Source organism: Schistocerca americana, chromosome 9 (assembly GCF_021461395.2).
Source record: "Schistocerca americana isolate TAMUIC-IGC-003095 chromosome 9, iqSchAmer2.1, whole genome shotgun sequence".
In the NCBI taxonomy this organism is placed as follows: Eukaryota; Metazoa; Arthropoda; class Insecta; order Orthoptera; family Acrididae; genus Schistocerca; species Schistocerca americana.
In genome coordinates, this window is record NC_060127.1 from 159,194,225 (window position 1) to 159,220,062 (window position 25,838).

Genomic DNA, 25,838 nt, shown 5'->3' on the forward strand with positions numbered 1-25,838 from the left:
TGACATGGGATTTTATTAGATAAAAAAAAAAAAAAAGTTCACAAAATGTCCGACAGATGAAAATGCATGATTCTGGATTTGTAATTGCTACCGAGACGGGTGAGAGGTACGCCGACATGTTACAGAATCGCATCATCCCCAGCCTGGATGATAAACACCTGCTGGAACGTACGATGTTTATGCAGGATGGCGCTCCACCCCATATTGCTAGACCCGTGAGAGATCTCTTGCCCACGTCGTTTGGTGATGATCGTGTGGTCAGCCGCCACTTTCGTCATGCTTGGCCTCCCAGGTCCCCAGACCTCAGTCCGTGCGATTATTGGCTTTGGGGTTACCTGAAGTCGCAAGTGAATCGTGATCGACCGACATCTCTACGGATGCTGAAAGACAACATCCGACGCCAATGCCTCACCATAACTCCAGACATGCGTTACAGTGCTGTTCTCAACATTATTCCTCGACTATTGTTGAGGAATGATGGTCGACATATTGAGCATTTCGAGTAAAGAACATCATCTTTGCTTTGTCTTACTATGTTATGCTAATTATTGCTATTTTGATCAGATAAAGCGCCATCTGTCAGACATTTTTAGAACTTTTTTCCCTTGGTTCTAATAAAACCCCATGTTATTCCAAGCATGTGTGTCAATTTGTACCTCTCTATCTACATTATTTCGTGATTTATTCAGTTTTCAAATTTATACTGACTTTTTGATCACCTGTTATTTATTTATGGTACATAGGGTACTTGATGGTAATTTGTGATGCAAAGGACGACTTACACAGAAGGTACTAATGTAACCTTGCATGCTATTTACAGCAGTGCTCCAACACCTCGAATGTGCGACCAAAGTCCCGTATGCCCACAGTACATCGTCAGATCATTGACGGTCATGTCCGTTTGAAGATTACTCGCATGTCCACAATAGTACCATCAGATTTGGTCGCTCTAGCGACGACGTCTTGTTCTGGTTCCAAAAAAAAAAAAAAAGGTTCAAATGGCTTTGAGCACTATGGGACTTAACTCCTGAGATCATCAGTCCCCTAGAACTTAGAGCTACTTAAACCTAACCAACCTAAGGACATCACACACATCCATGCCCGGGACAGGATTCGAACCTGCGACCGTAGAGGTCGCGCTGTTCCAGACTGTAGAGCCTAGAACCGCTCGGCCACCCCGGCCGGCGTACTGGTTCCACAACAGTTTCATCTACCAGCTGTTTCATATACCACCAGAGGAAAAAGTCCAGTCACGTGAAGATAGATGACATGGCTGATCAGACCGCAGGTCTACCTCAGCTGATCCATCATGGCTCTCAGATAATCCGTCACAGGAATGGTGAAATGGTCTGGCTGCCCATCGCCCTGGAAGTACATCCTTTGTCTAACAATCGCAGGTAGGACTTCCAACAGTTCTGGCAACACATGTTCCACAAAGATGTGTTAGCGTCAAGAAGCAAGCTGTCGATCTAGAGAGCAGTGGTCAGAGAGACACTTGGAGCCCCGGATTCATCATTATTATTGATCCGACGTGCTATTGGTGCTTCGGTGACCATAAGGGCCATTAGTAGGTGGCTCACAGAGAGAGGGCTAAACGCACGACGCCCCTTGCGCCGTCTACCAATGACTTCTGCACAACAATCAGTCCGTTTGAGGTGGTGCTGGGCACATTCGGTCTGCAATCTCATCGATTGAAATAGAATTGTCTTCATTGATGAGCCCCGTTTCGAACTGAGCCGCAATGACCAGCGAAGACTTGTCCAGAGACGCCTCAGACGGTGGTGGGATACCAACTTGAATGTCGTCCGACATATCAGCCAACAACCAGCAGCGTTGGTCTCGAGTGTAATTTCGTTTGATACCAGGAGCCTTTTGGTTGCCATCCGCAGAGCCTTTACAGCACAGTGGTACGTCGACGACACTCTATGTCCCGTTTTGTTGCCCTTGATGGGGAGCCATCCTGGGCTTACATTTCTGTCAAGTAATGCCCGTCCGCACACGGAAAGAGTTTCTACTGCTTGTCTTCGTGCTTGCCAAACCCTACGTCGGTCATCGAGGTCGCTGGATCTCTCCCCAGTTGAGAATGTTTGGAGCATTATTGGCAGAACCCTCTGATCAGCTTGGGATTGTGATGATATAACGCGCAAATCGGATAGACTGTGGCACGACCCTCAGGAGGACTGCAACAACTCTGTCAATCAATTCCAAGTCCAATAACTGCTACTGACTTGCTCAATTTGCGAACTTTTTTTTCTTTATTGAGTTTCGATTCCCCCTGAAGGGGGGGGCGGGTTGGCAGCAGCTGATTACGCCGCTCCTCAGCCTACAGAATTTGTTTTAAAAAGATGAAGATAATAAATAATAAAAGTTTGCGATAAAATCCGTGACTTAAAGGTAAAATGGCGGAAAATTTTGGAACTTAAAACATAAAACAAAGGGTTGATGATGCTAATAAAATACACATGAAGCAGAAAAATAATAGACAGACAATTAAAAAACACGGCGACAGTCTGGTTTCTGTTCGCAAGACATATAAAATTCACACCCAGCAACAGCATGATTTCTGTTTGCAACACTTTGGAGGTCGCAGGTTCGAATCCTGCCTCGGGCATGGATGTGTGTGATGTCCTTAGGTTAGTTAGGTTTAATTAGTTCTAAGTTCTAGGCGACTGATGACCTCAGAAGTTAAGTCGCATAGTGCTCAGAGCCATTTGAACCAACACTTTGGAAAGACGCACAACACTGAACACTCACTTAAACACTGCACTAAAAAGTTGGCACAAATATGACATACCACAGCCGAGAGCATGTGGGGGGAAACTGGACAGATGATGGGAAAATAAAAAAGGGGGGAAGGAGAGAAAAAGCGAAGGGGGGAGAGGGGTAGGAGCCAATGGAGGATCAGGACCCATAAGAGGGGTGAGGGGTACTGAGCAGACGTGACAGGGAGTGGGGAAGGCAGAGGAGGAGAATACAAAAGGACTCAAGGGGGGGGGGAGAAGGGAGGTAGGGAGAGGTTTGGTGGGGAGAAAACAGGATGGAAGGCGGGGGGGTGGGGAAGAGGGAGCCCAGGGAAAGGATGGAGAAATGGAGGGGGAGTAAGGATCAGAGTTGATAGGAGGTATAAATGGATGGAGAGAGGGCATCATCCGGGAGGGGGAGTTGATGGAAGCCACCTTGGGAAAGGAGAAGAAGGGTGTAGAGATGGAGGGTAGGGGGGACACAACAGTGAAGGCATGGCAGGGGGCAGGGATGGGAGAGGAGAGGAGCAACCAGGGGGTGAGGGGGTTTCAGGCGGCGGGAGGTGTAGAGGATGCGGATATGTTCGAGGAATAGGAGCAGATGGGGCGAAAGGAATGAGGTCATATTGCTCAATTTGTGAAGTTCTCTCTTTTGAACAAATCCTTCAGTTTTTCTGATACTGTAATCATTTGTTTATCTCTGTACGTACTTTCATCTGCCAATCCCATCCTATTTGGTTAATTCATTCATGGTGCACCTTTCTATTTTTTTTTTCTTCTTGGAGTGTGCAGGGTGCTCCATTGATCGTGACTGGGCCAAATATCTCATGAAATAAGCGTCAAACGAAAAAACTACAAAGAATGAAACTCTTGTAGCTTGAAGGGGGAAACCAGATGGCGCTATGGTTGGCCCGCTAGATGGCGCTGCCATAGGTCAAACGGATATCAGCTGCGTTCTTTTAAAAAGGAACCCTCATTTTTAATTACATATTGGTGTAGTACGTAAAGAAATATGAGTGTTTTAGTTGGACCACTTTTTTCGCTTTGTGACAGATGGCGCTGTAATAGTCGCAAACGTATGGCTCACAATTTTAGACGAACAGTTGGTAATAGGTAGGTTTTTTAAATTAAAATACAGAATGTAGGTACGTTTGAACATTTCATTTCGGTTGTTCCAATGTGATACATGTACCTTTGTGAACTTATCATTTCTGAGAACGCAAGCTGTTACAGCGTGATTACCTGTAAATATCACATTAATGCAATAAATGCTCAAAATGATGTCCATCAACCTCAATGCATTTGGCAATACGTGTAACGACATTCCTCTCAAAAGCGAGTAGTTCGCCTTCCGTAATGTTCGCACATGCATTAACAATGCGCTGACGCATGTTGTCAGGCGTTGTCGGTGGGCCGGCCGGAGTGGCCGTGCGGTTCTAGGCGCTGCAGTCTGGAGCCGGGCGACGGCTACGGTCGCAGGTTCGAATCCTGCCTCGGGCATGGATGTATGTGATGTCCTTAGGTTAGTTAGGTTTAATTAGTTCTAAGTTCTAGGCGACTGATGACCTCAGAAGTTAAGTCGCATAGTGCTCAGAGCCATTTGAACCATTTTTTTGTCGGTGGATCACGATAGCAAATATCCTTCAACTTTCCCCACAGAAAGAAATCCGGGGACGTCAGATCCCGTGAACGTGCGGGCCATGGTATGGTGCTTCGACGACCAATCCACCTGTCATGAAATATGCTGTTCAATACCGCTTCAACAGCACGCGAGCTATGTGCCGGACATCCATCATGTTTGAAGTAGATCGCCATTCTGTCATGCAGTAAAACATCTTGTAGTAACATCGGTAGAACATTACGTAGGAAATCAGCATACACTGCACCATCTAGATTGCCATCGATAAAATGGGGGCCAGTTATCCTTCCTCCGATAATGCCACACCATACATTAACCCGGCTAGGTCGCTGATGTTCCACTTGTCGCAGCCATCGTGGATTTTCCGTTGCCCAATAGTGCATATTATGCCGGTTTACGTTACCGCTGTTGGTGAATGAAGCTTCTTCGCTAAATAGAACGCGTGAAAAAAAATCTCTCATTGTCCCGTAATTTCTCTTGTGCCCAGTGGCAGAACTGTACACGACGTTCAAAGTCGTCGCCATGCAATCCCTGGAGCATAGAAATATGGTGCAATCGATGTTGATGTAGCATTCTCAACATCGACGTTTCTGAAATTCCCGATTCTCGCGCAATTTATCTGCTACTGATGTGCGGATCAGCCGCAACAGCAGCTAAAACCGCATCATCATTTGTCGCAGGTCGTGGTTGACGTTTCACATGTGGCTGAACACTTCCTGTTTCCTTAAATAACGTAACTATCCGGCGAACGGTCCGGACACTTGGATTATGTCGTCCAGGATACCGAGCAGCATACATAGCACACGCCTGTTGGGCATTTTGATCACAATAGCCATACATCAATACGATATCCTCGCTTTCGGAAGGACGACGGTTCAATCCCGCGTCCGGCCATCCTGATTTAGGTTTTCTGTGATTTCCCTAAATCACTCCAGGCAAATGCCGGGATGGTTCCTCTGAAAGGGCACGGCCGACTTCCTTCCCCATCCTTCCCTATTCCGATGAGACCGATGACCACGCTGTCTGGTCTCCTTCCCCAAAACCAACCAACCAACCAATACGATATCGATCTTTCCAGCAAATGGTAAACGGTGCATTTTAACACGGGTAATGTATCACGAAGCAAATACCGTCCGCACTGGCGGAATCTTACGTGATACCACGCACTTATAGGTTTGTGACTATTACAGCGCCATCGATCTATCACAAAGCGAAAAAAGTGGTCCAACTAAAACATAGCGTCATAGCGCGATCTGGTTTCCCCCTTCAAGCTACACGAGTTTTGTTCTTTGTAGTTTTTTCGTTTGATGCTTATTTCGTGAGATATTTGGCCCAGTCACGATCAATGGAGCACCCCGCATATGCAGAGTGATTAACGTAGAACGTAACACACCTTTTATTTCGTGAACGGTTACACATATCGAAACGCGGTTTTCGGCAGATATTAGAGGGTCGAGGGACACGTATTTTTTTGTTTGGTTGATGTTTTTAGCGCTGGTATCAACTTAGATATTGAAGTAAGTACGTTTTTTTTAAAACTGGAATCGTATACTTTTTATAACTGAATTCGATAGCTCTTGAAAAGCGACTTCTAGTGATATAGCGTTTGTTAATGTTGACGTTGAACCGGTAGTAAAAGAAATTCGAGAAATGTCCTAGAATCCGAGAGCACGGCGGAATCGGCATTAGCGGTGCAAACACCGCCAATCAGAGGCCTCGTGCTACGCTGTGTCAGAATGTCAACACATTTGCCTGTTTACATGTCTGCACTGCAGGCAGCTCATTTCTGCCCCAACATCCGTTGCCTGCAGACATGTACACCAATGAGGAGAAGCTGGCTATACTACACTACTGGCCATAACATTGCTGCACCACGAAGATGACATGCTACAGACGCGAAATTTAACCGACAGGAAGAAGATGCTGTGGTATGCATATGATTAGCTTTTCAGAGCATTCACACAAGCTTGGCGCCGGTGGAGACACCTACAACGTGCTGACATGAGGAAAGTTTCCAACCGATTTCTCATACACAAACAGCATTTGACCGGCGTTGCCTGGTGAAACGTTGTTGTGATGCCTCGTGTAAGGAGGAGAAATGCGTACCATCACGTTTCCGACTTTGATAAAGGTCGGATTGTAGCGTATCGCGATTGCGGTTTATCGTATCGCGACATTGCTGCTCGCGTTGGTCGAGATCCAATGACTGTTAGCAGAATATGGAATCGGTGGGTTCAGGAGGGTAATACGGAAGGCCGTGCTGGATCCCAGCGGCCTCGTATCACTAGCAGTCGAGATGACAGGCATCTTATCCGCATGGCTGTAACAGGTCGTGCAGGCATAGCTCGATCCCTGAGTCAGTAGATGGGGACGTTTGCAAGACAACAACTATTTGCACGAACAATTCGACGACGTTTACAGCAGCATGGACTATCAGCTCGGAGACCATGGCTGCGGTTACCCTTGACGCTGCATCACAGACAGGAGCGCCTGCGATGGTGTACTCAACGACGAACCTGAGTGCACGAATGGCAAAACGTCATTTTTTCGGATGAATCCAGGTTCTGTTTACAGCATCGTGATGGTCGCATCCGTGTTTGGCGACATCGCGGTGAACGCACATTGGAATCGTGTATTCGTCATCGCCATACTGGCGTATCACCCGGCGTTGTGGTAGGGGCTGCCAATGGTTACACGTCTCGGTCACCACTTGTTCGCATTGACGGCACTTTGAACAGTGGACGTTACATTTAAGATGTTCTACGACCCGTGACTCTACCCTTCATTCGATCCCTGCGAAACCCTACATTTCAGCAGGATAATGCACGACCGCATGTTGCAGGTCCTGTACGGGCCTTTCTCGATACAGAAAATGTCCGAGTGCTACCCTGGCCAGCACATTCTCCAGATCTCTCACCAACTGAAAAAGTCTAGTCAATGGTGTCCGAGCAACTGGCTCGTCAAAATACGCCAGTCACTACTCTTGATGAACTGTGGTATCGTGTTGAAGCTGCATGGGCAGCTGTATCTGTACACGCCATCCAAGCTCAGTTTGACTGAATGCCCAGGCGTATCAAGGCCGTTATTACGGCCAGAGGTGGTTATTCTGGGTACTGATTTCTCAGGATCTATGCACCCAAATTGCGTGAATATGTAATCACATGTCAGTTCTAGTATAGTCTATTTGTCCAATGAATACCCGTTTATCATCTGCATTTCTTCTTGGTGTGGCAATTTTAATGGCCAGTAGTGTACTTTTATATGGAGAATGTGAAAGGAATGCCGTAAAAAGAGTACAGCGGTACAGAGATATCTATCCGGATCGCCAGTGTCCAAGGCGCCAGTCAATTGCGCAAATTATTAAGACGTTAGTGCGAACAGGCTGCTTGAGCGCGAGAAAGAGGACAAGAAGGAAGACTGCAACTGACAGAGAACACGAGGAAGCTCTTCTAGCTACGACGCTATTGAATCCGCACAGGGCCACGAGACATGAAAACGAGATGACGGTATGGCACCGTTGGCGGGGTGGCCCCAACCGAGGGAGTTCGGCCGCCAAGTGGGAGTCTTACTTCACTCGACAGCCACATTGGGCGACTTACGCTCTGATGATGAGGAGGACAACACAGCGCCCAGTCCCCGGTGCGGAGAAAATCTCCGAGCCGGCCGGGAATCGAACCCGGGCCCGCTTACGTGGGAGGCGAGCGCGTTACCCACGCAGCTAAGCAGGCGGACGCTACGAGACACACTGCCGAGGAATGCGGAATCAGCCACACGAGTGTGATTCGCATCCTGCATCGACGGAATTTCCATCCCTGTCATCTGTCACTACATCAGGCACTTGGCGAGAGTGATTTCGAACGTACATAATTTTGTCGGTTTGCAATTCAGCAAATGTGAGACGACCCTCCGTGTTTCAAACGTGTGCTCTTTACCGAAAAAGCAACGTTTACTAACCGCGCTACTGTAAATTTGCGTAAAATGCGCTACTGGGCAGCTGAAAATCCACACGGGCTCAATCACGTGTGACACAAACGGCCGTGGAGCGTAAATATATGGTGCAGCATCTTAGGAAATTACATTGCGGGACCTTACTTCATCTTTCTGACGGACATTCTGCCGCTTCTTCTAGAAGAGCTATCACTGCATATTCGGCAGTGCCTGTGGCTGCAACACGGCGGTTGTCCAGTTCACTCAACCCGTATTGCAACGCAAATACTAAATGAGAACTTACCTGCACGTTGGATCGGACTAAATTTGTTGTCCAATAGCCTGCGAGGTCCCCGATTTAACACTTTTTTATTTAATTCTTTGAAGAGCACTCCAAGATGCAGTCTATGACAAAGGCTCAATTACGCCAGATGATATGTGTCGTCGAATCGCCAGTGTATGCTCTATTGAATCATCCACTGTAATTACATTTGTTCATCGTTCTTTCGGACGGAGATTGCAAATGTACTTTTCAGTCCATGGTACTTTTCAGTCCATGGTCGCTCAAATATAGGACAAATTTTTTAAGAGAAAATTTGGTTGGTTTTGGCGTTTGATGGGGACTAAACATCGAGGTCATCAGTCCCCTGTTCCAAACAGACATACTTGTTAAAACGTAACCTCTGCACCCATAGGGAGAGAACACCAAGGGGTACAGAGCTAAAATAAACACCGCAGTAACACGTAATAGAGGACACTTAAAAGGAGCAGAGCAAATAGTTGGCTAGAGTAAAACAGACTACAGTGGTTGATGGATCAGGTGAAAGGTCAACCACTCAACTACAAACGAAGAACCTCCAGCTGGAAAGCGTTGATAGAGGTACCAACACAACTTGTTACCATAAACGACACTATTTTGGTATCCACGTCACAATTAAATGTCGCAGAAGTGGTTGTAGCCTGAGAAATCATGCGAGAGCGCCCACACTAGAGAGTGTGATAAAACCCAGCTGCACGGACACAAAGTAAAACTTAGTCAGCTATAGAGGCAGCTAGAATTAAAGGAAGTGCAGGGGGTAAATTAAAGGACTGCCTCAAGGGAGCTAAAAGGGGGCAGTCTATCAGAAGATGGACCACTGTCAGCCCTGCATCACAGCGACACTTGGGCGGGTTCTCACGGCGAAGGAGATAACTGCTGTGAGTCAACCGCGTATGTCCAATTGGCAGAGAACAATTGAGTCCCTACTCGTGCTCCTCAAGGATGAGTTCCATACGGCCGTGGACGACTTTACCGTGCAGAGCTTATTTGGCGTGTTCAAGACAGAGCATTCAGCGCTGCAGACATCGCGGACCTTGCGATGTAGGGCTGCCCGGAGGTCTCTTTGCACGAGACCAAGCTCCAGGGGCGGCGAAGTGGTGGCCTGCTTGACCAACTGATCGACACGTTCGTTTCCTGGAATGCCGATGTGGCCCGGGGTCCACACAAACGTCGCTGAACGACAACACTCGGCGAGAGCAAAAACAGCATCTCGAATACCGCGCACCAAAGGGTCATGAGAAAAACACTGGTCGAGTGCTTGCAATCCACTCAGGGGATCATTGCATATGACAAATGACTCCCCAGGGCAGGAGGAAATGTGAGCAAGTGCACGATAAAGAGCAACCAGCTCTGCAGTGAAAACACTGCTCCCACAAGGCAGGGAATGCTGCTGAACATCAGCCTGACGCCACAATGGAGAGTCGGGTCGAGGATCTGCGACGTTGAAGGTGCTGCTGAGTCGTACACCACGCTCCTGTAGTCGAGACGGGACTGGACTAAGGCCTTATAGAGCTGTAGGAGGGTTGTTCGTGCAGCCCCCCAAACGGTGTGGCTGAGGCAGCGAAGGATGTTGAGGTGCCGCCAGCACCATTGTTTAAGATCGCGAAGATGAGGTGTCCAAGTGAGCTGAGCATCAAACAGCATGCCAAGAAAGCAATGCGTCTCCTCAATACGAAGGAGTTCATTGACGAGGTAGAGCTCTGGATGGAGGTGGACAGTTCGAGGACGACAGAAATGCATCATTCGGGTCTTAGAGGCTGAGAACTGAAAACCATGGATGGATGCCCAAAAATGTGCCTTACGGATAGTTCCCAGTAGCCGCCGTTCAGCGACACTGATGCCTGGGGAACTGTAATAAAGACACAAGTCATCGGCATATGGAGAGGAACAGACCGATGAGCCCACCACAGCCACAAGACCATTAATCGCCACCAAAAAGAGGGGAACACTGAGAACCGAGCCCTGCGGGACACCGTTCTCCTGAATATGAGCAGAGCTAAAATAAGTGCCAACTCTAAACTGAAAGGAGCGATTGGAGAGAAAACTCCGTAGAAAAATCGGACGTTGACCCCGTAAGCCCCATTTGTGCAGCGTAGCAAGGATATGATAGGTCGTATCGTACGCCTTCCGAAGATCAAAGAAAACAGCAACTAGATGTTCTCGCCGAGTAAAAGCTGTACGAATACCCGACTCTACGGAGACTAAATTGTCGGTCGCTGAGCGGCCCTGATGGAAGCCCCCCTGTTGCTGGGTCAGGAGGCCCCGAGCTTCGAGGATCCACATGAGCCGCCGACTCACCATCCGTTCCAGGAGGTTGCACATAACGTTGGTAAGGGTGATAGGGCGATAGCTATCAACCACCAGCGGATCTGCACCAGGTTTCAGCACCGGGACAGTAACGCTATCCTGCCAACGAGGTGGGAAAACGCCCTCCGTCCAGATGCGGTTAAACAGGGTGAGTAGTTCACCCTGACAGTGCGCCGAGAGATGGCGAAGAAACTGGTTGTGAATTCGGTCTGGACCTGGAGAGGTATCGGAGCAGGCTGTAAGGGCACTTTGGAACTCCCATTCACTAAACGGGGTTTGTATCGTTCGCAATGGTGCGTGCGAGACGACAAGTGCGTACGCTCAGCCTGCTCTTTAATGGTGCGGAAATCTGCGCTGTAGCCTGCTGTCGCGGAACTACGAGCGAAGTACTTTGCCAGATGTTCGGCGATGGCGATTGGGTCAGTACAAAGTGTACCCCGAAGAGACTGGCAAGGGACAGACGCATGAGGGTGAAAGCCAAAAATGCGCCGAACCCGCGATCACACCTGAGATGGGGAGCTGCGAGAACCTATGCTGGCAAGATATCGTTCCCAGCAGGCCTGTTTGCTCGGCCGGATTAACTGCCGAGCCCGGGCCCGCAGCCGTTTAAAGGCAACCATGTTCTCTAGGGAAGGATGACGCCGGTGTCGTTGCTGGGCTCGCTGGCGGTCCCGGATAGCTTCTGCAATCTCTGGTGTCCACCAAGGGACTGACTTACGCCTTAGGGTACTTGAAGAACAGGGGACAGTTGCCTCAGCAGCAGAAACAATGGCCATAGTGACCTCGTCCACTGCCACATCAATGTCACCAGGAAGCGGAGCAATGGGCATAGTAGCTGAGGTGTAGGCTGCCCAATCAGCTCTACGAGGAGACCATCGTGGCAGCTGGTCAGGGGGTTGGGATTGAAGAAGAGAAACCAGGATAGGAAAGTGGCCGCTATCACAGTCGTGGACCCTCCAACTGAGGTATGGAAGAAGACCTGGGCTACTAAGAGAGAGGTCAATGGCCCAGTATGTGCCATGAGTCAAGCTAAAATATGTGGGAGCACCAGTGTTAAGGAGTCAAATGTCCAGCTGTGCCAAGAGAGCCTCAACGTTCCTACCCTGACCCGAGATCTGGCTCCCACCCCATAAAGGGTGGTGGGCATTAAAGTCCCCCAAAAGAAGGAGTGGCAGGGGGAGCTATGCGAACAAGGCAGCTAGGTCAGCAAGAGGGACAACCTCATCTGGGGGAAGGTAGAGGGAACAGATGGTAAGAGAAAATTTATGATATGTGATTTGTTATTGTTAGTAAATTGTTTATTTAATTTGCGTATATACGAAAAAACAAACGAAACAAAAAAAATTCGGAGTACGTATTAAAATCTATGGAGAAGAAATAAAAACGTTGAGGTTCGCCGATGACATTGTAATTCTGCCAGAGACAGTAAAGGACTGGAAGAGCAGCTGAACGGAATGGATAGTGTCTTGAAAGGAGGATATAAGATGAACATCAACAAAAGCAAAACGGGGATAATGGAATGTAGTCGAATTAAGTCGGGTGATGCAGAGGGAATTAGATTAGGAAATGAGGCACTTAAAGTAGTAGATGAGTTTTGCTATTTGGGATGCAAAATAACTGATGATGGTCGAAGTAGAGAGGATATAAAATGTAGACTGGCAATGGCAAGGAAAGCGTTTCTCAAGAAGAGAAATTTCTTAACATCGAGTATAGATTTAAGTGTCAGGAAGCCATTTCTGAAAGTATTTGTATGGAGTGTAGCCATGTATGGAAGTGAAACATGGACGATAAATAGTTTGGACAAGAAGAGAACAGAAGCTTTTGAAACGTGGTGCTACAGAAGAATACTGAAGATTAGATGGGTAGATCACATAACTAACGAGGAGGTATTGAATAGAATTGGGGAGAAGAGGAGTTTGTGGCAGAACTTGACTAGAAAAAGGGACCAGTTGACAGGATATGTTCTGAGGCATCAAGGGATCACCATTAGAGGGGAGTGCGGAGGGTAAAAATCGTAGAGGGAGACCAGAGGGAATACACTAAGCAGATTCAGAAGAATGTAGGTTGCGGTAGGTACTGGGAGATGAAGAAGCTAGCATGGAAAGCTGCATCAAACCAGTCTCAGGACTGAAGACCACAACAACAACAACAACGAAATTGCACTGGAATGTCAAATAAGTCGACAGCGCGTATTGTGCGTAGTTGGTAACACCGTCATTACGCGCTTGCATTCAGCAGAAAACAACGTTTCGTTAAGAAGAATATTTATTTTGCGGTGTACAGGGGGTCACCAAAGAATTTCTAATAAAGCGTTTAGTTCCGTATGATATAATTTAGAGCAATATAGGGAGAGACGTTTTCGGACAGCATGTATTTTACCTCTAGGATGGTTTTCAGGACACACGTACCTGGTGAGGGGCACGGGCTTGAGGCAGCGGCCGCAGCAGGAGCAGCAGCAGCAGGGTCCGGTGGCTGGGCGCAGGGTGGTGGCCACCAGCTGAGAGGACAGCTCCTGCTCCTTGCTGTCGAAGTGGCAGACGAGCAGCGAGAACAGCTGGTAGAAGCACACCACGAACATGCCCTGCATCACCAGCTGCACCATGGGGAAGGTGCGCGGCACCAGCACCGACACGTACGCCACGGACGCAGACACCTGTCCGACACAGGGTTCCCACTTCATCCACCGTTCTGTAGGCCTGTCCAGGCAAACTGCACTACTGGACATTAAAATTGCTGCACCACGAAGATGACGTGCAACATACGCGAAATTTAACCGACAGGAAGAAGATGCTGTGGTATGCAAATGATTAGCTTTTCAGTCATTCACACAAGGTTGACGCCGGTGGAGACACCTACAACGTGCTGACATGAGGAAAGTTTCCAACCCATTTCTCATACACAAACAGCAGTTGACCGGCGTTGCCTGGTGAAACGTTGTTTTGATGCCTCTTGTAAGGAGGAGGAATGCGTACCATCACGTTTCCGACTTTGATAAAGGTCGGATTGTAGCCTATCGCGATTGCGGTTCATCGTATCGCGACACTGCTGCTCGCGTTGGTCGAGGTCCAATGACTTTGAGCAGAATATGGAATCGGTGGGTTCCGGACGGTAATACGGAACGCCGTGCTGGATCCCAACGGCCTCGTATCACTAGCAGTCGAGATGACAGGCATCTTATCCGCATGGCTGTAACGGATCGTGCAACCACGTCTCGATCCCTGAGTCAATAGATGGGGACGTTTGCAAGACAACAACCATCTGCACGAACAATTCGACGACGTTTGCAGCAGCATGGACTATCAGCTCGGAGACCATGGCTGCGGTTACCCTTGACGCTGCATCACAGACAAGAGCGCCTGCGATGGCGTACTCAACGACGAACCTGGGTGCACGAATGGCAAAAAACCATTTTTTCGGATGAATCCAGGTTCTGTTTGCAGCATCCTGACGGTCGCATCCGTGTTTAGCGACATCGCGGTGAACGCACGTTGGAAGCGCGTACTCGTCATCGCCATGCTGGCGTATCACCCGGCGTGATGGTACGGGGTGCCAATGGTTACACGTCTCGGTCAACTCTTGTTCGCACTGACGGCACTTTGAACAGTGGACGTTACATTTCAGATGTGTTACGACCCGTGGATCTACCCTTCATTGGATCCCTGCGAAACCCTATTTTCAGCAGGATGATGCACGACCGCGTGTTGCAGGTCCTATACGGACCTTTCTGGATACAGAAAATGTTCGACTGCTACCTTGGCCAGCAAATGCTCCAGATCTCTCACCAACTGAAAACGTCTGGTCAATGGTGGCCGAGCAACTGGCTCGTCACAATACGCCAGTCACTACTCTTGATGAACTGTGGTATCGGGTTTAAGCTGCAAGGGCAGGTGTACCTGTACACGCCATCCAACCTCTGTTTGACTCAATGCCCAGGCGTATCGAGGCAGCTTCTCTAGAATAAATGGTAATTAATTGAAACACTCAGCTGCCGACAGCTGTCCCATCGAGGTCGAAGACATGTGCAGAACTATAGACCTATATCTCTAACGTTGATCAGTTGCAGAATTTTGGAACACGTATTATGTTCGAGTATAATGACTTTTCTGGAAACTAGAACTCTACTCTGTAGGGATCAGCATGGGTTTCGAAAAAGACGATCGTGTGAAACCCAGCTTGCGCTATTCGTCCACGAGACTCAGAGGGCCATAGACACGGGTTCCCAGGTAGATGCCTTGTTTCTTGACTTCCACAAGGCGTTCGATGCAGTTCCCCAAAGTCGTTTAGTGAACAAAGTAAGAGCATGTGGACTGTCAGACCAATTGTGTGATTGGATTGAAGAGTTCCTAGATAACAGAACGCAGCTTGTCATTCTCAATGGAGAGAAGTCTTCCGAAGTAAGTGTGATTTCAGGTGTGCCGCAGGGGAGTGTCGTAGGACCAATGCTATTCACAATATACATAAATGACTTTGTGGATGACATCGGAAGTTCACTGAGGCTTTTTGCGGATGATGCTGTGGTATATCGAGAGGTTGTAACAATGGAAAATTGTACTGAAATGCAGGAGGATCTGCAGCGAATTGACGCATGGTGCAGGGAATGGCAATTGAATCTCAATGTAGACAAGTGTAATGTGTTGCGAATATACAGAAAGAAAGATCCCATATCATTTAGCTACAATATAGCAGGTGAGCAACTGGAAGCAGTTAATTCCATAAATTATCTGGTAGTACGCATTAGGAGTGATTTAAAATGGAATGATCATATAAAGTTGATCGTCGGTAAAGCAGATGCCAGACTGAGATTCATTGGAAGAATCCTAAGGAGATGCAATCCGAAATCAAAGGAAGTATGCTACAGTACGCTTGTTCGCCCACTGCTTGAATATTGCTCAGCAGTGTGGGATCCGTACCAGATAGGGTTGATAGAAGAGAGAGAGAAGATCCAACGGAGTGCAGCGCGCTTCGTTACAGGATCATTTAGTAATCGCGAAAGCGTTATGGAGATGATAGATAAACTCCAGTGGAGGACTCTACAGGAGAGACGCTCAGTAGCTCGGTACGGGCTTTTGTTGAAGTTTCGAGAACATACCTTCACCGAGGAGTCAAGCAGTATATTGCTCCCTCCTACGTATATCTCGTGAAGAGACCATGAGGATAAAATCAGAGATATTAGAGCCCACACAGAGGCATACTGACAATCCTTCTTTCCACGAAGAATACGAGACGGGAATAAGAAGGGAGAACCGATAGAGGTACTCAAGGTACCCTCCGCTACACACCGTCAGGTGACTTGTGGAGTACGGATGTAGCTGTAGATGTAGATCAACAGCACCTGTCGGCAGCTGAGGGTTTCAATTTATTATCATTTATTCTAGAGAAGCTGCACGGTCATCAGTGGTATCTGTTCTTTAGAGAACAGTTACTGTCTTCATATACATTCCTGGAAATTGAAATAAGAACACCGTGAATTCATTGTCCCAGGAAGGGGAAACTTTATTGACACATTCCTGGGGTCAGATACATCACATGATCACACTGACAGAACCACAGGCACATAGACAAAGGCAACAGAGCATGCACAATGTCGCACTAGTACAGTGTATATCCACCTTTCGCAGCAATGCAGGCTGCTATTCTCCTATGGAGACGATCGTAGAGATGCTGCATGTAGTCATGTGGAACGGCTTGCCATGCCATTTCCACCTGGCGCCTCAGTTGGACCAGCGTTCGTGCTGTACGTGCAGACCGCGTGAGACGACGCTTCATCCAGTCCCAAATATGCTCAATGGGGGACAAATCCGGAGATCTTGCTGGCCAGGGTAGTTGACTTACACCTTCTAGAGCACGTTGGGTGGCACGGGATACATGCGGACGTGCATTGTCCTGTTGAAACAGCAAGTTCCCTTGCCGGTCTAGGAATGGTAGAACGATGGGTTCGATGACGGTTTGGATGTACCGTGCACTATTCAGTGTCCCCTCGACGATCACCAGTGGTGTACGGCCAGTGTAGGAGATCGCTCCCCACACCATGATGCCGGGTGTTGGCGCTGTGTGCCTCGGTCGTATGCAGTCATGATTGTGGCGCTCACCTGCACGGCGCCAAACACGCATACGACCATCATTGGCACCAAGGCAGAAGCGACTCTCATCGCTGAAGACGACACGATTCCTTTCGTCCCTCCATTCACGCCTGTCGCGACACCACTGGAGGCGGGCTGCACGACGTTGGGGCGTGAGCGGAAGACGGCCTAACGGTGTGCGGGACCGTAGCCCAGCTTCATGGAGACGGTTGCGAATGGTCCTCGCCGATACCCCAGGAGCAACAGTGTCCCTAATTTGCTGGGAAGTGGCGGTGCGGTCCCCTACGGCACTGCGCAGGATCCTACGGTCTTGGCGTGCATCCGTGCGTCGCTGCGGTCCGGTCCCAGGTCGACGGGCACGTGCACCTTCCGCCGACCACTGGCGACAACATCGATGTACTGTGGAGACCTCACGCCCCACGTGTTGAGCAATTCGGCGGTACGTCCACTCGGCCTCCCGCATGCCCACTATACGCCCTCGCTCAAAGTCCGTCAACTGCACATACGGTTCACGTCGACGCTGTCGCGGCATGCTACCAGTGTTAAAGACTGCGATGGAGCTCCGTATGCCACGGCAAACTGGCTGACACTGACGGCGGCGGTGCACAAATGCTGCGCAGCTAGCGCCATTCGACGGCCAACACCGCGGTTCCTGGTGTGTCCGCTGTGCCGTGCGTGTGATCATTGCTTGTACAGCCCTCTCGCAGTGTCCGGAGCAAGTATGGTGGGTCTGACACACCGGTGTCAATGTGTTCTTTTTTCCATTTCCAGGAGTGTATATCTCTGGGATGGAGTATTGGAGGTTGACAATGGATGAAACAACGTTGGGCTTTATGCAAGCGGGAAAAGATACTCCACAACGCCCCGGTTTTCGATGGTTGGAAGTTCGCTTCAGGCAGTTAAGGGGAAACCACAAATATGGGGCCCTTTTGGTTCACCCCCACTTCTCTCCCATCGCATCAGCTGGCTCTCTTCGACAGAGGACGCGCGAGCAGGTGCCCATGTGACGGCTCGCCGCCTAGAGTGTCTGCCTTACCGGGTAGATGGAGATGACGAAGGACGTGTAGCCCCGGAGCACCTGCGGCGTGTGGAGCTGCACGTAGCGCATGGTGCTGACGTAGACCGCCCCCACCACGATCGTGGCCAGCGTGCTCAGCACGACCACCGGCACGATCACCGCCAGAGGGCCTGCGGCAGAGAAACAGTGTCCTCAACTGCACTGAAAATGCTGCGGCAGGGAGGATAGAAGCTACAAAAATTTTAATTACCGGGAGGGGATCGTATGTAGTAGTGGAAATCAGTGAAAATTTATATTGTCGTCTGGAATAGATGCGCATATTGTAAACGCGGTAGTATGGGATCCAGTTGTAAGTAGGCTGTTCAGGTTTTTTTGTTGGTAACGCCACGTAGCGCTCTACATGAAAATCACTGGCTGTGCTGTGTGAAGTCTGTGGCTGGTTGGCATTGTTGGAATACTCGCTATTGTAGTGTAGGGCAGTTGGATGTGAACAGCGCGTAGCGTTGCGCAGTCGGAGGTGAGCCGCCAGCAGTGGTGGATGTGGGGAGAGAGATGGCAGAATTTTGAGAGCGGACGATCTGGAGGTGTGCCCATCAGAAAGAGTAAATCTGTAAGACTGGATGCCATGAATTGCTATATATGACTTTTGAACACTATTAACGTAAATACGTTGTTTGTTCTCTATCAAAATCTTTCATTTGCTAACTATGCCTATCAGTAGTTAGTGCCTCCAGTAGTTTGAATCTTTTATTTAGCTGGCAGTAGTGGCGCTCGCTGTATTGCAGTAGTTCGAGTAACGAAGATTTTTGTGAGGTAAGTGATTCATGAAAGGTATAGGTTATTGTTAGTCAGGTCCATTCTTTTGTAGAAGGTCAGATTGCGCTGCGCTAAATATATTGTGTGTCAGTTTAGGGTTGATCAGAATGAGTAAAGAGAAAAATGTCTGAGTAAGTTCAGTTATGCTCAGCTGTTTGAAAATAAAATAACACAAGATGTCTTCCAGCACTGTCATTGTTAAATATTTCTAAGAGGATGTTTCACAGTGTACTGACAAATGCATTTGCTGTCAGTAGTAGGTGTATAAGGAGCGACTCGCCAGGGTAGCCGAGAGCGCTAATGCGGTGCTTCCTGGACTCGGGTAGGCGCGCCGGCCCCAGATCTAATCCGCCTGGCGGAATAACGACGAGTGCCAACCAACCTGGATGTGGTTTTCAGGCAGTTTTCCACATCCCACTGCCTCAGTTACATGACTCACAGATATTTGATGTTGTTTAAATGTGTGTGAAATCTTATGGGACTTATCTGCTAAGGTCATCAGTCCCTAAGCTTACACACTACTTAACCTAAATCATCCTAAGGACAAACACACACACACCCATGCCCAAGGGAGGACTCGAACCTCCTCCGGGACCAGCCACATAGATATTTGAAAACGTTTGCACTATTTCATGGCCTGCACTAGACACAGACAGCTGGGGTATACTAATTCCGTCGTGGGAGGTATGCGGTGGCGACAGGAAGGGCATCCAGCCACCTTCCATCACTAGCATTGCCAATTCCATAGTAACAAGGCCGACCCTGTGTTGTAGTGGGACAAAGGCCCAAGCAAAAGAAGAAGACTATGTATAAAAGGAGCCATCAACGATTCAGGTGTTAGAGGGCGGAACTGGGCCCATCAATCGGACATAAGCTTCCGAAATGCAAATCCTAGTGGTACTTATTTACCCTAGTACTTCAGTGACTATGCAAGTGCAGTCTACATATAGGTGGAGATATGTGTCTAAAATGGTTCAAATGGCTCTGAGCACTATGGGACTTAACATCTGTGGTCATCAGTCCCCTAGAACTTAGAACTACTTAAACCTAACTAACCCAAGGACATCACACACATCCATGCCCGAGGCAGGATTCGAACCTGGGACCGTAGCAGTCACACGGTTCCAGACTGAAGCGCCTAGAACCACACGGCCACACTGGCTATCAGATATGTGTCTAGCAATGTGTCTTACGCTACTTCTTCAACATAAGCTTCAATCATTTTTACCAAGTTTTTATTAACTTTCCTCCTTGTCTGTCCCTCTGTATTGTACAAGCCTTGCAGTTGATTGTAAACTAAGTTGTTGATGAACTAGCGACTTGAAGTTATAAACATAGCTCAGAACAGGATGATAATGCAATATTAACTGGCTTCCTTCTCTGCCTGATCCATAGGGTTGAGGGTGGGTGTGGAAAGGGTGATGACACCTGACATCTCGAATGCACTGCTGGTCCAGCGTGTTTTTCAGGTAGTATCATTGGGCCCTCCAGGCGGTATTCAAGCTGGAAGACACGGCTGAGCAGAAAGAGAGGGGAAGAGGGGTGTGGGGAAGGAGATAGTTGTCGTTTTCTTGTCTGTCTTTCTGTTCGCTATGTAACTTCCTTTTAAAAAATTGATAAAAGTTTGTGTTTACGTTGAATGAATGTCTGAACTGTGAAATGGGTACTAAACTCGAATTATCGTGTTGATTGTTGTAACTGCAAGTGCTGTGCTAACTCAGTGTTATTGTTTGTTAGCAAAAACTATATACAAACATTTTGGGCACTGTAACTCCCAATATCAATAAAGAAATACAGTCACTGCAAAATACATTCAGCCCCTTAGGCACTGAATCCTCTGGCCCTGTTCGAAACTGACCACTTTGGTCCCTGTGCACATAACAAATAAATGAAATTGTTTTACCTCTAAAGCAGCAACGGTGGAACGCGAAATAGTCTGTTCTTGCACAGAAAATATAAATATACAAGCTACAGGCTCAGCGGTGTGCAGTGCTGGCTGTAATACTTTGAAATGCACACGGAATTGTTTTGGCTGATTAATGAAAACATTTATGAAAACTCCTTTGAAAAAATATATGACTTGGAGAGGGAAGCGGTACTGATTATGGTGAATTACTGAGTTTTTTTATCAAAAATTATATTGCAAGGTAAGTTTGTCTTTTCAGAAACATCTGACTACTGAAGTTACATTACTCACAATTGACTCACAAACAATGAGATTTAAACAGCAAGTATTATTTAACCTTGCCAATCCAACATAAATGCAAATCATCACATTACATATCGCTCTATTAACAAGTCTTAGAACCATTATAAAAGTGAAACATGTATTTGGCCTTTTTATGAAATCAGCTTATGTACATTCTGGGATTACTCAACAATTACAAATTATCGGCCAACTCATCTATACTAACGACCTGGCAAAATAAAGATCATAATTATTTAACATCTTTATCTTGCTTGCATGAAAACTTCTGCTTCCATGTTCAACAATATTGACATACCTTCATTAATCTAACACTTGGCGCTTCACACAGCACACCACAAAAACGGCCTACTCCATCGTCTTTTGCTCACAGACAGCTACCTACAGTCGTGAGCCAAGCGCTCTCTGACTCCAACACTACAATCTCAGACAACAGTATCTTTGGCTCAGCGGTCGTGCAAAGTCAGCGGTCTTGCAAAGTCAGCGATCCGCTTTATAAAGCCTATCAGAGACATACAACGTTTATAATATCATAGTTTCCGTTTAGTTTACATTAATATTCATATCATATTCGGGTGCCACACACAAGTGTGCTCCAGTAGACTCCTTTCAGCAACAAATTTTGTAATTGGTTTTTTAACTACCTTCTTGATGAGTTACAGACTTGGACTTTCGATTTGGCACAGAACTGTATGACAGTGCAACATTAATTCGCTTCCTTATCTGGTGTGTGGCAGAGCGTACTTTGTGTACCACTGCTAGTTTCCCCTTTTCCTGCTCCAGTCGCCGAGTGTTTGGCAGGAAGGGCGACTGCTCGTGAGCCTCAATCTGAGTTCGAATCTCTCATTTTTATCTTCACGGCCTTTCGTGAAATATATGTAGGAGGAAGCCTAATATTGGTTGAGTTCGTGAAGAGAAGCTCACGTAAACCTGAAACTTACTCATGTATGCGTTGTAATCTCTTCAACTTGTATGAACTCGAGCAAAAAATTTCGCACATTCAACAGTAAAAAGCAGAAAATAATTACTTGAGTAAAAATGAATTTCTAATATAGCACATTTTTAAACCTGACTAAAAGGTACAAAATAATTTCTCCTTGTCCCGCACGGAATCATAATCCCATGCAGATAATCCTGAACATTAGTGATTATGAATTTTTAATAGCTTTGAAAATACTTGTCAGATTTAAAATCGAAAAACTTGGGGCGAATCCAAAACTTAATTGATACATGAGTAGTTCATTTCTTTACTATTATAGTACTTACTATTTGATGTATGAATTGTTCACTCCCTTACTGTTGTGACTGACAATTCGAAATTTTTCACAAACACAACTTTTATTGATATAAGTGCACAAGGTTGATGACTGAATATACAAACGAAAGGTAACAACAACGAAAAAAGTCTCCTAATTGAGGCAAACAAAAGTTCACTTATAATTTTCCACAAATGTTCGTGGTAACACATTCACACACTAGTAACAGTCCATTTGCGAGACGAAGGCATAATCTTCAACGGTCGCAGTACACGAGGTCGGCATCCGGCGTGAACTGAACTTCGGGGCTGGTTCTGGCTCCTAAATAGCTGTCTCCAGCCAATCAGGTTTTGGCGTAGTGATACTTCCTGCAGGCCGTGGATCGAGCTCCCCCTGCAGGAAGTAGTGCTCGGAATGTCTGTTTCTATTATCTTATAAATAAATAGCAGGTGTTTACCTTGGTGCTTTTGGGTATGACTTGGGCATAGACAACCTCGTCCTCTCTGGTGCTATATAGGTTGCCAGCCCTCAGGGACTACCTTGGCTTCGGTATAACGCTTACTATTAAGTAGTGCATGTGTCCTATGGTTATTGTTATAAATCTTATACCGGTATGCATTTTCATACTTATCAAAAATTCACTATCTCAAAATTTCAAAAGTATCTTTATGCAGTTAGCAATATGAATGGCGATAGAAGAAATTATTTTACACTTTCTAATGTGATATATATATATATATATATACACTCCTGGAAATTGAAATAAGAACACCGTGAATTCATTGTCCCAGGAAGGGGAAACTTTATTGACACATTCCTGGGGTCAGATACATCACATGATCACACTGACAGAACCACAGGCACATAGACACAGGCAACAGAGCATGCACAATGTCGGCACTAGTACAGTGTATATCCACCTTTCGCAGCAATGCAGGCTGCTATTCTCCCATGGAGACGATCGTAGAGATGCTGGATGTAGTCCTGTGGAACGGCTTGCCATGCCATTTCCACCTGGCGCCTCAGTTGGACCAGCGTTCGTGCTGGACGTGCAGACCGCGCGAGACGACGCTTCATCCAGTCCCAAACATGCTCAATGGGGGACAGATCCGGAGATCTTGCTGGCCAGGGTAGTTGCCTTACACCTTCTAGAGCACGTTGGGTGGCACGGGATACATGCGGACGTACATTGTCCTGTTGGAACAGCAAGTTCCCTTGCCGGTCTAGGAATGGTAGAACGATGGGTTCGATGACGGTTTGGATGTACCGTGCACTATTCAGTGTCCCCTCGACGATCACCAGTGGTGTACGGCCAATGTAGGAGATCGCTCCCCACACCATGATGCCGGGTGTTGGCCCTGTGTGCCTCGGTCGTATGCAGTCCTGATTGTGGCGCTCACCTGCACGGCGTCAAACACGCATACGACCATCATTAGCACCAAGGCAGAAGCGACTCTCATCGCTGAAGACGACACGTCTCCATTCGTCCCTCCATTCACGCCTGTCGCGACACCACTGGAGGCGGGCTGCACGATGTTGGGGCGTGAGCGGAAGACGGCCTAACGGTGTGCGGGACCGTAGCCCAGCTTCATGGAGACGGTTGCGAATGGTCCTCGCCGATACCCCAGGAGCAACAGTGTCCCTAATTTGCTGGGAAGTGGCGGTGCGGTCCCCTACGGCACTGCGTAGGATCCTACGGTCTTGGCATGCATCCGTGTGTCGCTGCGGTCCGGTCCCAGGTCGACGGGCACGTGCACCTTCCGCCTGCCACTGGCGACAACATCGATGTACTGTGGAGACCTCACGCCCCACGTGTTGAGCAATGCGGCGGTACGTCCACCCGGCCTCCCGCATGCCCACTATACGCCCTCGCTCAAAGTCCGTCAACTGCACATACGGTTCACGTCCACGCTGTCGCGGCATGCTACCAGTGTTAAAGACTGCGATGGAGCTCCGTATGCCACGGCAAACTGGCTGACACTGACGACGGCGGTGCACAAATGCTGCGCAGCTAGCGCCATTCGACGGCCAACGCCGCGGTTCCTGGTGTGTCCGCTGTGCCGTGTGTGTGATCATTGCTTGTACAGCCCTCTCGCAGTGTCCGGAGCAAGTATGGTGGGTCTGACACACCGGTGTCAATGTGTTCTTTTTTCCATTTCCTGGAGTATATATATATATATATATATATATATATTTTGAGCAAGCAGTAAAGGACGCAAAAGAAAAATTCGGAGTAGGTATTAAAATCCATGGAGAAGAAATAAAAACTTTGAGGTTCGCCGATGACATTGTAATCCTGTCAGAGACAGCAAAGGACTTGGAAGAGCAGTTGAACGGAATGGACAGTGTCTTGAAAGGAGGGTATAAGATGAACATCAACAAAAGCAAAACGGGGATAATGGAATGTAGTCGAATTAAGTCGGGTGATGCTGAGGGAATTAGATTAGGAAATGAGACACTTAAAGTAGTAAAGGAGTTTTTCTATTTGGGGAGAAAAATAACTGATGATGGTCGAAGTAGAGAGGATATAAAATGTAGACTGGCAATGGCAAGGAAAGCGTTTCTGAAGAAGAGAAAATTGTTAACATCGAGTATAGATTTAAGTGTCAGGAAGTCGTTCCTGAAAGAATTCGTATGGAGTGTAGCCATGTATGGAAGTGAAACTTGGACGATAAATAGTTTGAACAGGAAGAGAATAGAAGCTTTCGAGATGTGGTGCTACAGAAGAATGCTGAAGATTAGATGGGTAGATCACATAACTAATGAGGAGGTATTGAATAGAATTGGGGAGAAGAGGAGTATGTAGCACAACTTGACTAGAAGAAGGGATCGGTTGGTAGGACATGTTCTGAGACATCAGGGGCTCACAAATTTAGCATTGGAGGGCAGGGTGGAGGGTAAAAATCGTAGAGGGAGACCAAGAGATGAATACGCTAAGCAGATTCAGAAGAATGTAGGTTGCAGTAAGTACTGGGAGATGAAGAAGCTTGCACAGGATAGAGTAGCATGGAGAGCTGCATCAAACCAGTCTCAGGACTGAAGACCACAACAACAACAACAATAATTTTTTGATGTTGCGATTTTTCCGTCAGTGTAACTATTGCTACGTAGCATAATGGCATAAACTGGACGCGTCACGTGAACGAAAGCAAGGCGTTCCAGCGCACTCACCAGCGTAGTATTCCCCAGTGCTTGGTAGGGGAACACTGGAACAGTCCAGCGGCTGCTCGTTGGTGGATTTCGTTTCGTTCAGTAACTCATCGTTCATCTGCAGATGGCTTAGTGTGAGGTCTTCGTACTGCATCCTCAGTTGCAACCTGGATAGACATAGAAAAGGAAAGAACTTCAGTTATGCAGGTACCGTACTCGTCAGTTAATTAGTTAGTCTCGTAATACAGTTACGAGGAGGAACCCGAAAAAAGGAATTATTTTTTAAAAGCTATATATTTTCAATTTTTTTCTTGCAAAGCAGTTTTATCCTCGTCAAGATACTCTCCATTACAACTACACCTTTTGTCCCACCGGTGCT

At 47.5% G+C, this 25,838-nt stretch overlaps 1 protein-coding gene across 1 annotated transcript in view; it reads right to left on the reverse strand.

Moving 5' to 3' along the window:
- Nucleotides 1-25,613, reverse strand: part of LOC124550769 (organic solute transporter alpha-like protein) — a 56,139-nt gene extending 30,526 nt beyond the window's left edge. Inside the window, exons 1-3 of the mRNA XM_047125493.1 lie at nt 25,481-25,613; nt 18,050-18,201; nt 13,342-13,586 (exon numbers count right to left, since the gene is read on the reverse strand). Coding sequence (XP_046981449.1) covers nt 13,342-13,586; nt 18,050-18,201; nt 25,481-25,613 — 530 coding nt within the window. The remainder of the gene's footprint in view (nt 1-13,341; nt 13,587-18,049; nt 18,202-25,480) is intronic.
- Between the last annotated feature and the right edge of the window lie 225 nt (nt 25,614-25,838).